We start from the raw sequence: 13,792 nt of genomic DNA on the forward strand, positions 1-13,792 counted from the left end.
GTATTCATACTTCTTTCCATCTTCATTCTTATTCTCTCTAAGAATCTTCTTTAATGAAACAATGAATAATGACAATCATCAATTAATTAGTAGAAACAATAATTTAAACTGAGATACAATTCATATTATACATTATTAATATTCAAGTTGATACAAAATTTTGGTATAATATATCTTTTAGACTTCTGCAATAATATTTTTTTTTTCTCAAATGTGTTTTTCATATAATATTTAGATTGAATATTTTTCATTTATTCAATTGAATTGTATCTCAAATGTTCATTTCATATAATGTGTTTTTTATTTTTTCCTTTTTAAATTGATGTCTTGAGTGCATAACTTTTACGCAATAAATAATTAGATTAAATAACAGATATTAATAATGTGTAAAGATTTAATTGTTTATAAAATAATTCATATTTATTTTATTTTTTCTTATTAATAAAAAAAATATTTACTCAACATTTATTAATACAAGTATCGAGGCCAGATATTTTAAGTGTTCAAGTGTAAATGAAATATCCACAATCCCCGCTACATAAGATAAAAAAAATCACACCAAATATATTCATTGCAAATTCTTTTCCTAGATTTAATAAAAAAAATTATTTTATGTTTATTCATATATGAGATCAAGTTGCACATATTATACTATTTAACATTCTCATATAAAAAAAGTAAAGTTCAGGATTTCAATCATTAAATTTTAATTTTATAACATCTATCTTAAATTTTAACTTCCATTAACATATATCACATACATATGTTCCATTAAGAAAAGTAAAATTACAATAAAAACAAGTTTGCACAAAACAAAATGTCATTCCCACTGCTCAACTTGTGACACCACTTTCTTCGGTGCTTCATTCTTTTAAATTTTAAATTATAATAATATATTAATCAATTAATACATTATTAGTATAATTTATTCCACTGAACTCGTGCCGGATATCGTGGTGCTGCAATAATCGGTGCGAGTTCCCCGAATAGCTGTCACCGGTATCCCAACAACAGTGCGACACGTGTCAGACGAGATCCAGGGAGCATTCTCCAATCTGACGGAGAGGTTAATGATGACGTGTCCCTTGGCACCGTCTTTACCTCGTAGGCGGTAGCTGAGGTAGCGCAGGGAACCGTGGGGGAGGAACCCAATGTCGTGGGCCGGGATTAGGCAGGACCCGAGTTGGGCCGGTCCAAGAATGGGCCGCTTGGTGAAGAGGTGAAGGTGAAGGTGAAGGGAGGAACGCGTGTCGGAGAAGAAGGAAGGATGCAGTGCGACGCGGAGGGTGAGGTTGTGGTGGAGCCGCGGTGACGTGGAAAGGAGGTGGGAGGAGGAGAGTGTGATGAAGGGTTTGATGGAGGGGTTGAGGAAGGAGGTGTAGTGGTTGAGGCCTTCCAGTGATGTGACGGTTAGGTGTAGCAATGGGGTAGAAGGTGGTGGAGGCACCGTGATGGTCATGGTTATGGTGAAGGTTTTGTTGTGGGTATCTTAATGCTTAGGTTAAAACTATATACAAAAGGGAAAGAAAAGAAAAGCATGAAGAGAAGAGGGTTGATTGAGATAAAGGATTATTTTCAACGGATCCTAACATGTTAATTCCATTAATTGGTCATTAATTAGATCATAAAATTAAATAATTTCATAAATGAATTGGATAACTAATACTTATATGTCATGTTTAAACGATAAACCATATAAGATGTAAAAATATTTTATGAACATTTAGTTGGACTTATTTTTATCAGGACAAAATTAAAAAATATATTAACTTTCGAAATAACACTTGAAAACTTGCCTGTGGTTGGTTCATAGTCATGGTCACTGCTGTTTATCGGGGATGGGATTGAAAATAATTCTCCTAATTATGTTGTCGTTGTAAGATATTTATTTTAGCTTTGAAATGATGTAAGATTTGAGATCGAAACTTTCGTAATCAATATATACATCGAATTTGGAGGGATTTTTAAAAATAGTTTAATTTTTAAAATTTATTGTTGAAATGAGTAGATATTTTATAAATTATTCAAAATGAGTATGTTGTGTAAATCCAAATTCCTAATGAAACTACGTGTTTAGTTTTATATAAAATATTTTTATGTTTTTTTTTAATATTTATGTATGAGATGGGTTCTATAAATTATTTTTGAATGCACTATAAAATATAAGATTAATCTAATATAAGTAATTGTGTCTCAAAGATTTATTTAAATTTCAAAAAAAAAATTATGAAATTTTTAAAAACATGCTTATTTTTTGTCATTATATGTTGTGTCATATATGGACTTAAAAGAAATATTTCAGATAATATAATTCAAAAAAGTTATTTATAAACTACACAATTCATAAACTTTTTTATAAAAAGTAATGACTTATAAAATATAGAATTTAATTTTTTTATTAAGTCCATCCATAATACAACATACAAAAAAATATAATATTAATAAAAAGAAGTGACGATAAAGATGAAAACAAAGGTATAATATGATCTTTCAACCACCTTCATAACAGTGTACGTGTAAACTATGAGAGTGTATAAAGAAATGGCCAAATTTTTATCAGGTTTTTCGGTCACTCTATTTGGATTTGGGGTATTTCTTCTTGCACCCGTACATTTTTCTTCCTGCACCCCTATATTCTTTTAAATACCAGAATTATCTTTAATATTTTGGGTGATTCTGGAATAAACTTTCCGTAAGAAAAGTTGTTTACAGAATAGGACTTCCGTAAATAAAGTGTGTTTCTGGAATAAGAAATCCATAAAGTAAAAAACAATTTCTGAATATTCTTTTCAGAATATATTTTTTAATTTCTGAAATGATAAATCCAGAATTCATAAAATATGTTAGGTAAAGTGTGTTCCAGAAATGTTTCAGAAAAAGTAATCCAGAAGTCATTTTTAAAAGGGATAAAATAATTTTTTCCGAAAATATGGAGTGCAGGAAGCGATTTGTTGGTGTGCAGGGAGAAAAATTTGTTATTTCTAGTTTTGGATCCATTTAGTTGGTAGCAATGGACCCAGGGCCCAATTACATCGAATCATGAATTTTAAATGTTTTATTTTGAGGTAGCTGCCCTTGTTTATCTTGTTGCTGCTAATTTAGATTTTTTTTATTGATGGGTAAAACTGTAAAAATAAAAATGAGTACCTTTTTATTTATAAAAATTGAATAAAAGTAAAGAGTTTACAAAATCATACCACAATGTTCAACCAACTTAACCAAATTATTCCTAAAGAAAAATTTATTGGACAACTTAATTTTAACAGATATATATTTACACCGAATGTTTGTTCATTGATTAATATATTATTCTTATAATGATTTTTGTTTTAAATTGCTAATATTACTAATTTATTTAGTATTTTAGTTTATACAAGTTCGATCTTGAGTTTCTCGTTAAGAAATAAAGTATCCCAATATTAATATTGAAGGTAAATTTTCTCTAATTCTTTTTGCCATTATATCCATTCTTCTTTATTTTTATTAATTCACTTATATTTTATTATATTTAAAATAAATAGGTACAAGTTTTTCATCTTCAGTTTTTGCTTTCATTTTCACTCAAATGTGAGTTTTCAACCTAGTTTTTTCATTTGTAGTTCCATAATGATTTATCTTGACACAAGATAATTGTTTCTTCAATATTTATCATGGTTTTCAATCTAGGTTGAACTATGGAGTAATTTATATTTAATGTCTTATGGGTATTTATTGTTTTGTGGAATTTTTTTAGAGAAGTTTCTAGATCTATAGTATTGGCCACACATATTCTACCACCCCTAATAATATTCATTTATACCTAACGTGTCTCATGTCAAACCATATTTATTTGAATGAAAAAGAATATAAATAAAATTTACTTTTCCAAATGTACGGAAAAAAAAAACTTGTAATAATGCAGTGGAATATTCACTTGGTTGTAATTTTATGTACATTTTATTTTATTAATGCTTGCAATTTATGTTCAAACATTTAAATTTAGTTTACTCATTGTCTTTAATCTTAATTGTTTGTTCATTTTCTTTCCTTCAAAATATCCATACGGTGAAAGTTTATCTAAAGACAATATCCAATTATTTTGAATTCGATTCAGAGTGAAATAATAGTTATACACTTTGTGTAGAAACTAAAATACTTGTTCAAAATGACAAGGTTAAGATCATTACTAAATTCTATTTTTTGCAAATTAAATTCGCAGCCTTATTCACTAATCAAGTTAGTACATATTATTCAATTAAGATATTGACTAAAATTTATTTTTAAATTAAAAATTAAATACTTATTGTCTATAAATAAATTAGGAGATTTGTTTAAAATTCATAAAGTTAACTTTTACTTTCACGTGACACCCTTTTATCACCAGTCTTATTACACTTTATTTTTATGTGGCTTTCTTTTAAATAAGGTGTTGTATCTAATTAAAGATAAATATTAATTTTATTGTCAAATAACTTTTTTTTTATTTTTTTAATATATTTATTTATTATTTATCTTTTTACATAACAATGTTCGACTTTCAGTAGTTTTAAGTGTTTAATTATTTAAACGCTTGTTGAATAATATAAAAAAATTATCTTCTTTATTTCTTTAATTTTATTTTATTTTTTCATTTGCGAATCTTTATTTTGCTACTCAAAATTTGTTATATCTCAACTTTAGACTTTTCAATATGCATTAAGTTTATTTAAGTTTTCAATATGCATTAGACTTGTTCAATATGCATTAAGTTTACTTAAGTTTTCAATATGCATTAGACTTGTTCAATATGCATTAAGTTTACTCAAGTCTTCAATTCTTTATCATAAAAATATTGATTACACATGTTTTTTTTTCTTCTGTATGGTATTATTATAAGATTCTATTAAAATTAGAGACGATATAAAAGAAAATTGGTTTCTATTATTGTTAAATGGTTTCTAAATTGGTATCTAATTAGCTACAAAGGTTTTAACTACCAATTATTTAGTTTCTAAATTTGGTAGCAAAAACATTGGTTGCTAATTAGATACCAATTTAGAAACTATTTAACAATAATAAAAACTAATTTAGAAACCAAAAATTTTATAGTCTCTAAAATGGTCTATAATTTAATCACTATAACAACTACTTATATTTTGTCTTTAAAAAATAGTTTATATTTCATGATTTTCTTGTAGTGAAATTTATAATAATGCTCAATTCAAAAAAATATACATATTTAGACACATTATTAGCATAAGGAACAACTTCATTTGACTATAATCGTGGATGACCTATAAAACTTCAATTTGAATAACACAATTGCATATAAAATTTATGAAGAAGTCGTACTAATTAAGGACGATTATGATTAACTCAATAAACCTGTTTAATTATTATTTTATTTCATATCTTGTAAGTGAAGTCTTCAATATAAAAAATGCACAAAAGTACTAAATAGCTATGAAGACTTTTGTTTATTTTTTTACATCAAAGTTGTCAAATTTTCGATTATAGCATAAAATGATAATTTTTTAAAAAAAGTTGAGTTTGAAATACGTTGTGAAATTAAAAAAATAATTATTTTATAGAGTGTTTTGATATATTAAAAATATTTAACTTATTTTTAAAAAAATATAAATAAAGTGAGTAAAGTAGAATGTTTAGAAAATATAATTGAATGAGGTAGGCAGGGTTTATGTTATTATAAATAAAAAGAAGAATTGTTATGGAAATAGTAGAGTCAAGGTCATTGGTCTGAACAAATATGATAAAGGAAATGTTTAGCGATATTGAATTGAATTGAATGCTGTGTGTAAATAATAAAGTCACGGTCTATGCATACATTATCAGGGCACTTTAATTTTTTCAAAGTAACACTTCTTTAATAAAATATTTTTTTAAATAATAACTTATTTTAGAACAATTTTAAATTTGATTTTTAAAATTAATATACAACACAAACACATAAAAAATCTATTGATTTCATTAAATAAACACTTTTAAAAAATAAGAATAAAAAAATCACCCTTCGTATTTTATACCATCTCCTAATTTCTTTTTTACATGATGAAATAACACTCTTTTTTTTAATGCTATGAGAATAAATTCATGATGAAAGAATATTTTATGTTTTATTCAATCTGTCTTTCATCTATAGCAATGATACATATATATATATATATATATATATATATATATATATATATATATATATATATAACCATAGCATTAGAACCGTACAGACCCATCTAACATAACATTTGTAATGACATATTATTATAGACCCATTAACAGTGATTATATTCCTATAATTAAGTCTAATTATAGACTCATTAGTAGTGATTATATTCCTGTAATTAAGTCTAATTAAGTATAATAATGATTTTGTCCGGTAATACCTCCCCTCAAGTTGGAGCATGTAAGTCTTGAATGCCCAACTTGACCAAGATGGCTCCAAACTTTTTAGCACCGAGAGCTTTGGTGAAAAGGTCAGCTAGTTGTGTATGTGTGGGCACATAGGATGGAAGAAGGCGCTTGTGAATGATTTCATCTCGAACAAGGTGGCAGTCAACTTCAATGTGTTTGGTGCGTTCGTGGAAGACCGGGTTTTTAGCAATGTGAAGTGCTGCTTGACTATCACAATAAAGACGAATTGGGTCAGGATGAGGAACATGTAGATTTAATTCTCGGGGTGGTCTTAGCCATTGATCGATATTCAGCCTCAGCAGAGGAGGCAGAAACCGTTTGTTGTTTCTGGGTTTTCCAAGAGATTGGGGAAGTGCCGAGTTGAATAAACCATCCGGTGAGAGATTTCCGTGTCAGTGGACAACTTGCCCAATCAGAATCACACCACCCAAAGAGTTGTAAGTTGTTCTCTCGAGGTAGGAGTATTCCTTGTCCAGGATGCCCCTTTAAATATCGAACAACACGAAGAGCATCTTGCCAATGCTCGGAGCGTGGATTTTGCATAAATTGAGATAAAACTTGGACACTGTAGGCAAGGTCAGGTCGAGTGAAACACAGATAAATTAACCTCCCAACAAGTCTACGATAAGTAGCCGGGTCAGAAAGAAAAGAACCAGTAGCGGAGCTCAATTTGTGATTTTCTTCACATGGTGTAGTGGCGGGCTTCGCACCCAACAATCCGACTTCAGTAATGATATCTAAGGCATATTTCCTCTGACAAAGGAAGATTCCGTTGGGGGAGCGAGCAACTTCAACCCCCAGGAAGTACTTGAGGCGGCCTAAATATTTCATATGAAAGCATTGATTTAAGTAGCCTTTAAAACATTGGATGGCAGTACCATTATTCCCTGCAATCACAAGATCATCAACGTAGACTAGCACAACCAACTGTATGTCATTATTATTGAGAGTAAACAGGGAATGATCCTTCGGGGATTGTTGGAAACCGTAACGAGTGAGAGAAGAAGATAGTTTAGCAAACCAACACCTGGGGGCCTGTCGGAGGCCATATAGAGACTTTTGAAGCTTGCACACTGCCCCTGGTTGAGATTCTTGAAGCCAGGAGGGAGTTTCATATAAACCTCATCATCAAGATCACCATGGAGAAACGCATTGTGAACGTCCATCTGATGAAGCTCCCAATCTTTTGCGGCTGCTACTGCTAGAGTTGTGCGAATGGTTACCGTCTTTACGACAGGAGAAAACGTCTCGTTGTAATCCAAACCCTCTACTTGATGATTGCCAAGAATTACCAATTGAGCCTTGAATCTTTCAATTGTTCCATCCGAGTTGTATTTGATTTTGTAGATCCATTTACACCCAAGTGCCTTCTTTTCAGGAGGGAGAGCGGTGAGTTTCCAGGTGTCATTGAGTTCGAGAGCATGAATCTCCTATGCCATAGCATCACGCCACCGGGGTTCTCGGACCACTTGAGAAAAGAACAGGGGTTCCTGCTCGGTGTGTAAAGAGGCAAGAAAACTTTGATGATGTTTAGAAAAGGAATCACAATTCACAAAATCATGTATAGGATACGAAACACCTGAGGATTCTGTTGAAGGAGGTGACGGAACAGAGAGGCTTGACGGTATCGTGGTGACTGCGACAAAATCGCGTAACCGTACGGAAGGCAGCTTCGCGCGATGCCCTCGCCCAAGGGGAACCGCGGTCGTCAGCGGTGGTGAAGAAACCGACGGCGCCGTCTCCGTCGGACGCGGCGGTGGATCCGCGGGTAGCGTCGAGGCTTCTATGCACGGATCGGAGTCGTTGATAGTGTGGTCGAAGTCATCTGTGAGGGTAGAATCCTCCTTGGCTGGAATGGGAGATGCAATGGGTTGGTTGACGATGCATTCATCTAGGTTTGAGGAGGCAACTTCATGAAGAAAATGTGGGTCCGTTCCAGTTTCTAAAGAGTTGACAATAATTGGGTTTTGCAATGGTGGTGCAGTGTCCATCTTTTTGGCTTCAAAATATGGAAATTTATTTTCGAAAAAATGTACATCACGAGAGACAAAGAAAGTTTCTGTTTCCAAATCAAATAATTTCCATCCTTTTTGGCCATATGGATACCCGACAAACACACATTTTCGGCTACGACTATCAAATTTATCCCGCTGTCTATTTTGATTATGAGCATAACATAATGAACCAAATACTCGTAAGTGCGCGTAACTGGGTACACATCCATGGATCACTTCATAAGGGGTTTTTCCTTTTAGAATGGAAGATGGTGTGAGATTGATTAAGTAGCCTGCAGTCAAAACGCATTCCCCCCAAAATTTAATGGGAAGATTGTCTTGAAACCGTAATGACCGAGCAACATTCAGAATATGCCGATGCTTGCGTTCGACGCGTCCATTTTGTTGCGGGGTCCCGACACAGGAAGTTTGGTGAAGGATACCTTGTTGAATGAAATATTGTTTTAGACACATGAATTCAGTTCCATTGTCAGAGCAAACCATTTTAACACATTTGTTGTATTGCCTCTCAACGAGTGTGAAAAAAAATTTCAAAGTCACTCATACCTCTGTTGTTTCTTTTAACAAATAGATCCAAACTGCCCGTGAACAATCATCCACAATTGTCAAAAAATATGAAGCACCACAGGATGAAGGAGTTTTATAAGGACCCCATAAGCCACAATGAATTAAATCAAAAATATTCAAAGCTTGATGCGCACTTAAGAAAAACTTATCTCTCGTTTGTTTCGATTTTTCACAAACTTCACAAACTTTATTCAACTCATCACGAGTACATTTCCCACTTATATCAGGAAGCATTTGCACAATCTTAAATGACGGATGTCCTAATCTTTGGTGCCAAAGTGCTAGTTGATTTTCCATCTTGACATGACATGCTTGAGTCTTCCGTACCCCACGATACCAATAAAACCCATCTTTCCGTTCACCTGCTCCAATCAGCGTCCTCGAAGTGCGGTCCTGTATAATACACAATTTATTAGTGAATGTTACAACACAATTTTCTTCATCCGTCAATTGAGGTACTGAAAGTAAATTGCATTTTAATTTGGGAACATAAAGGACATTTTTCAATTCAAGTCCTTCTTCAAGAGTCACTGTTCCCTGTTCGCAAGCTAGAACACGTTCACCATCGGGTAACCCCACGGGGCACCCTTGTATAGTTTCCTTTTCACTCAAATTTTCCAGTGACCCGGTCATATGGTTTGATGCCCCACTGTCAATAATCCACAAATCCCAAATGCTCTTACCAGTCATTTTCTCTGATTCATTTGATTTTTGTTTGCTGATCATATCAACCAGTACCTTCCATTGTTCATTGGTCAGACTTGCCATCTCAAGTTTCTTGTCGTCATTGTTGGCTTGACTGTTGCTTCCACTAGCGTGTGCCACATTTGCACGTGTCGGGTTACCTTTGTTTCGCATCCCTTGGCGTCCCCTGCCGTTCCATTTGCCTTCACTTTTTGGTCTGTCACCCCACCATTCGGGATATCCGATCAATTGGAAGCATCCCTTCATGTCGTGACCATTTTTACCGCAATGACTGCACGTCATTAATTTTTCTACCATATCTCCACGCCCTTTTTCTTTGTAGTTGGCCTGCATCGCGAGACCCACGACCAACCCCCTTTCTTCCGTTGATTTGGCCATCATTCTCACTCTTTCTTCTTGTACCAACATAGCATATACGCGGTTCAGATACGGCAATGGGTCTGAGGCCAGAATGTTTGATCTTACTGTCCCGTAGCTTGCGTCATCCAACCCCATAAGGAGTTGATGAACCTTCTCCTCCTCCCTTCGTTTTTACAACTGAGCACCAATCCCACACTTGCATCCACCACACGTACAAGATGGAATTTTGTCACTATTAGCAAGCTCATCCCAAAGGACCTTCAATTTTCCAAAGTAAGTTGCCACCACCATTCCCTCCTGCTTGCATCTTGACAAGTCCGACCTTAGTTGTTGAATTCTAGGTCCATTCACGACCGAGAATCTTTCTTTAATGTCTTCCCACAAGTTATGTGCAGTCTCAGCATATGCTACTGTGGATCGTAAGCTTGGTTCAATGGTGTTTAGAATCCAAGAGACAATCATGGACTGCACGGTCCACCAATCTTCAAGGTCGGGTGCCTCATCCTCTGGTATATGTGTTCCATCAATGAAGCCCCATTTTCTCCGGGCACGAAGCGAGATCTTTACTGCTCTTGCCCATTCGTCGTAATTTTCTCCGCGCAATTGGACTTGCGTGATTATGTTTCCGGGATTGTCACTTGCGTTGAGATCATATGGCGCGAGTAGGTATTCTTAGCACCTCCTCCTTCGTGCTCTGCTTTGTTGGCATTATTCTTTTCTGGTGCAGCTGCCATGGTTGTGCACCGTTGCCTTTGCTTTGTGTTTGTCGGGTATCAGAGTTTTGTGCTCTGATACCATGAAAAAATATTTTATGTTAGCATTAGAACCGTACAGAATCGTACAGATTCTTTTTCTAACATAACATCTGTAATTAAGACTAATTATAGACCCATTAACAGTGATTATATTCCTATAATTAAGTCTAATTATAAACTCATTAATAGTGATTATATTCCTGTAATTAAGTCTAATTAAGTCTAATAATGATTTTGTCCGGTAATACCAACTTCTTACAGATCAACATATTCAAAATAAAGGTCTGCATATTTGTTCTTCTATGTGTACGCTTTATGAAAAACACGATGAATCTATTCAGCATTTATATTTTGAATGTTCTAATGCTTTACGTATTTGGAGTTAGGTTCGACAGATTTTTTCTACTTCTCATTTATCTAATAAAGATGATTTTCTCTCTGTTGTGATAACTTTTTCTATTTGGGTGATATGACATATGAGAAATTATGCTTGTTTTCAGGAAAAGATTGAGGATTCTAGGCTATTTCAGTTATTAAAGATTTAACTCGTCTAGTGAAAAATTCGTCTAAAGTTTCAATGAAGAATGATATGTTGAATTTCAACGTGATCAAGTTTTTTGGTATTAATACTCGTATTGATAAAGTTTTTCGTCCTCTTCCTGTTATATGGGAGTTTCCTTCACCAGACTGGGTTAAATTAACACGGATGAGGTTGCTAGGGGATATCCTAGTCTTGCTACTTGTGAAGGTATTTTTCGTGGGAGTATGGGAAAATTTATTCGAGCTTTATTTGCGTTTCTTGAAGTTTAGACTGCTCTGGTTGTTGATTTTTATGGGGTTATACATGCTATGGAGGAAACTCAAAAGATGGGGCTCACTAATGTCTGACTGAAATGTGATTTTGTTTTGGTTTGTGCTGATAAGTTGGCTAATTGATGATTTATTCATAGAAAATCTTTTCATTGGTATAATAGACATCTAATATGTTATTAGAGTTCTTTACGAATAGATATAGTCTGTTTTTTTTTCATGTGATACAAATGATTGTGGTTACTTGAAGTATCAACATAATTAACATGAAAGCTTTTATTTAAAAAAAATCTTAAAATTATTTTTTCTTCATTCATCGTGTATTTATAGTTGATGATTCAACTTTGTTACACATTCTTTTCTATTGTAATTTTGATAGTTGTTATTCAAATTACTTTATTTAACTTAATTATACATGTTTGAGTCTTCTTATAAAAGATTATATTTTTTTTTACACTTGTGTTATATAAAATTGGAAATAATGTGCAATATATGATATCATAAATTATATTTATATTTTTCTTGGCATGATGTAATATATAACATTATATAAATAGTCTAATACAGATAAAATAATATATAAATATTTGTGAGTAAATAATAAAGTCATTGTCTATTTGGTGGATGCATTTGAAGGGCACTTCAATTTGTCCACGGTACCTCAAGTCTATTTGGATGTTAGAAATAGTCTTTTCCTAAAGACACCTTTAATGTATTACCTTTAAATTATTTTTTTAACGATAATAAACGAGGAAATATTTTTAATTGTTGAAAAATTATAATTAACCGATAATTTTTGTAATATAAATCTAATTAAATATTAATTTCAACTTTAAAGAATAAATAAATATCCAACTCAATTTATGGGTATGATTGCGGAAAGAGTAAAAGATGATGTCTATGGTTTAGACATTATATCTATTATAATCTAATAACAAGACTAAGTAATTATAATTTCGCGTTGGGTATTTCAAAACTTCCCTCAAATTCGGTTTATGGGAAAATATATATTTTTTAAATCTAAAAAGAGGAAGGAGAATGGAAAAAAGAAAATTAAATTAAATTTATAATACGAAAATAATTTAAATGAATTAATTAAAAGATGTAAGAGAATGTATTTAATTGAATTGAGAAAAAATAAATTAAAAAAATTGAAATGTGAAAAATTATGGCTATTTTGATATTTTTTTGTAATATTATTTAGAGAATAAATTGAAATTATTTGTAGTGGTTTGTAAAAAGATTGAATGAGAGGATAGAAGAAAAATATACAATTTTATATTATTATTATTGTTGTCGTATGATTGAAAAATAATATATTTTTAAAATAAAATAGGAATTATAAAATTGGTTGAATATAAATTAAAATTTATAATTTTATATCACATTAAAATTATTATATACAAAATTATTTTAAATAAATAATTATTAAAGTAAATTAATTTATTAATTTTTTTGTTATGTATATATAATGATGAACTATATAATAATAAAAGATTGAATTGTCTGTGGAAACTACAAAGATTTATTCATTATTCAGCCAGGGCAACATCTGATAAACTGATTCGCGACTGTATAAAAAAAATATTTACATTTTATCATTTTTATTGCTTTCAAAAATTGTTATATGAATTTTAAGTATTCTCTAACATTCACATTTAATTATTAAATAAACTTTATATTAATTACTCCTTAATATATATTCAATTTTTTTAATGTTATCTTCAGATAACTTTGTTCAAAAAAAAAATTACATTAATTTTTTTATTACAATTTAGTTAATATATAAAGTCATTTTTAAAGTAGATAACATTTTTATTCTAGTTATTATTATGTATTTAACTTCACACCTTAAAATTATAATTTTAACACTAAGATCATTACCAATTCATTGTTATATAAATTATTATTTTTTAGGAATTGGTTTAATTAATAGAATTTTTTTTAGTCTTCATTAAATTTTCAAATGTTATTATAAAATCTGAGCAAAATAATAGATATTTATTTAACTTTCGTTAAATTTCTAAGATTTATTATAAAATCTCAACAAAATAATAATTTTTTAAAACATCATTAAATTTTAAAGGTTTATTTTAAAATTTCAGTGAAGTAACGGAGATTTTTTAAATCTTTGTTAAATTTCAAAGGTTTATTCTAAAACCTCAGCAAAATAACATAGACTTTTTAAGTCTT

General features: G+C 31.2%; 2 protein-coding genes across 2 annotated transcripts; both read right to left on the reverse strand.

The window, feature by feature from the left end:
• Positions 1–697: 697 nt before the first annotated feature.
• Positions 698–1,536, reverse strand: LOC137809814 (uncharacterized). Its single transcript, XM_068610884.1, has one exon. It carries the CDS (start codon positions 1,457–1,459, stop codon positions 926–928), a length of 534 nt encoding a protein of 177 aa, XP_068466985.1. The 5' UTR covers positions 1,460–1,536; the 3' UTR covers positions 698–925.
• Positions 1,537–10,205: 8,669 nt separating this feature from the next.
• On the reverse strand, positions 10,206–10,768 carry LOC137809539 (uncharacterized). Its single transcript, XM_068610647.1, has 2 exons — positions 10,714–10,768; positions 10,206–10,627 (listed from the first exon to the last, which is right to left on the reverse strand). Exons 1-2 carry the CDS (start codon positions 10,766–10,768, stop codon positions 10,206–10,208), a joined length of 477 nt encoding a protein of 158 aa, XP_068466748.1.
• Positions 10,769–13,792: the final 3,024 nt, after the last annotated feature.

The sequence above is a fragment of the Phaseolus vulgaris genome, chromosome 2, assembly GCF_000499845.2.
Source record: "Phaseolus vulgaris cultivar G19833 chromosome 2, P. vulgaris v2.0, whole genome shotgun sequence".
NCBI classification, from domain to species: Eukaryota; Viridiplantae; Streptophyta; class Magnoliopsida; order Fabales; family Fabaceae; genus Phaseolus; species Phaseolus vulgaris.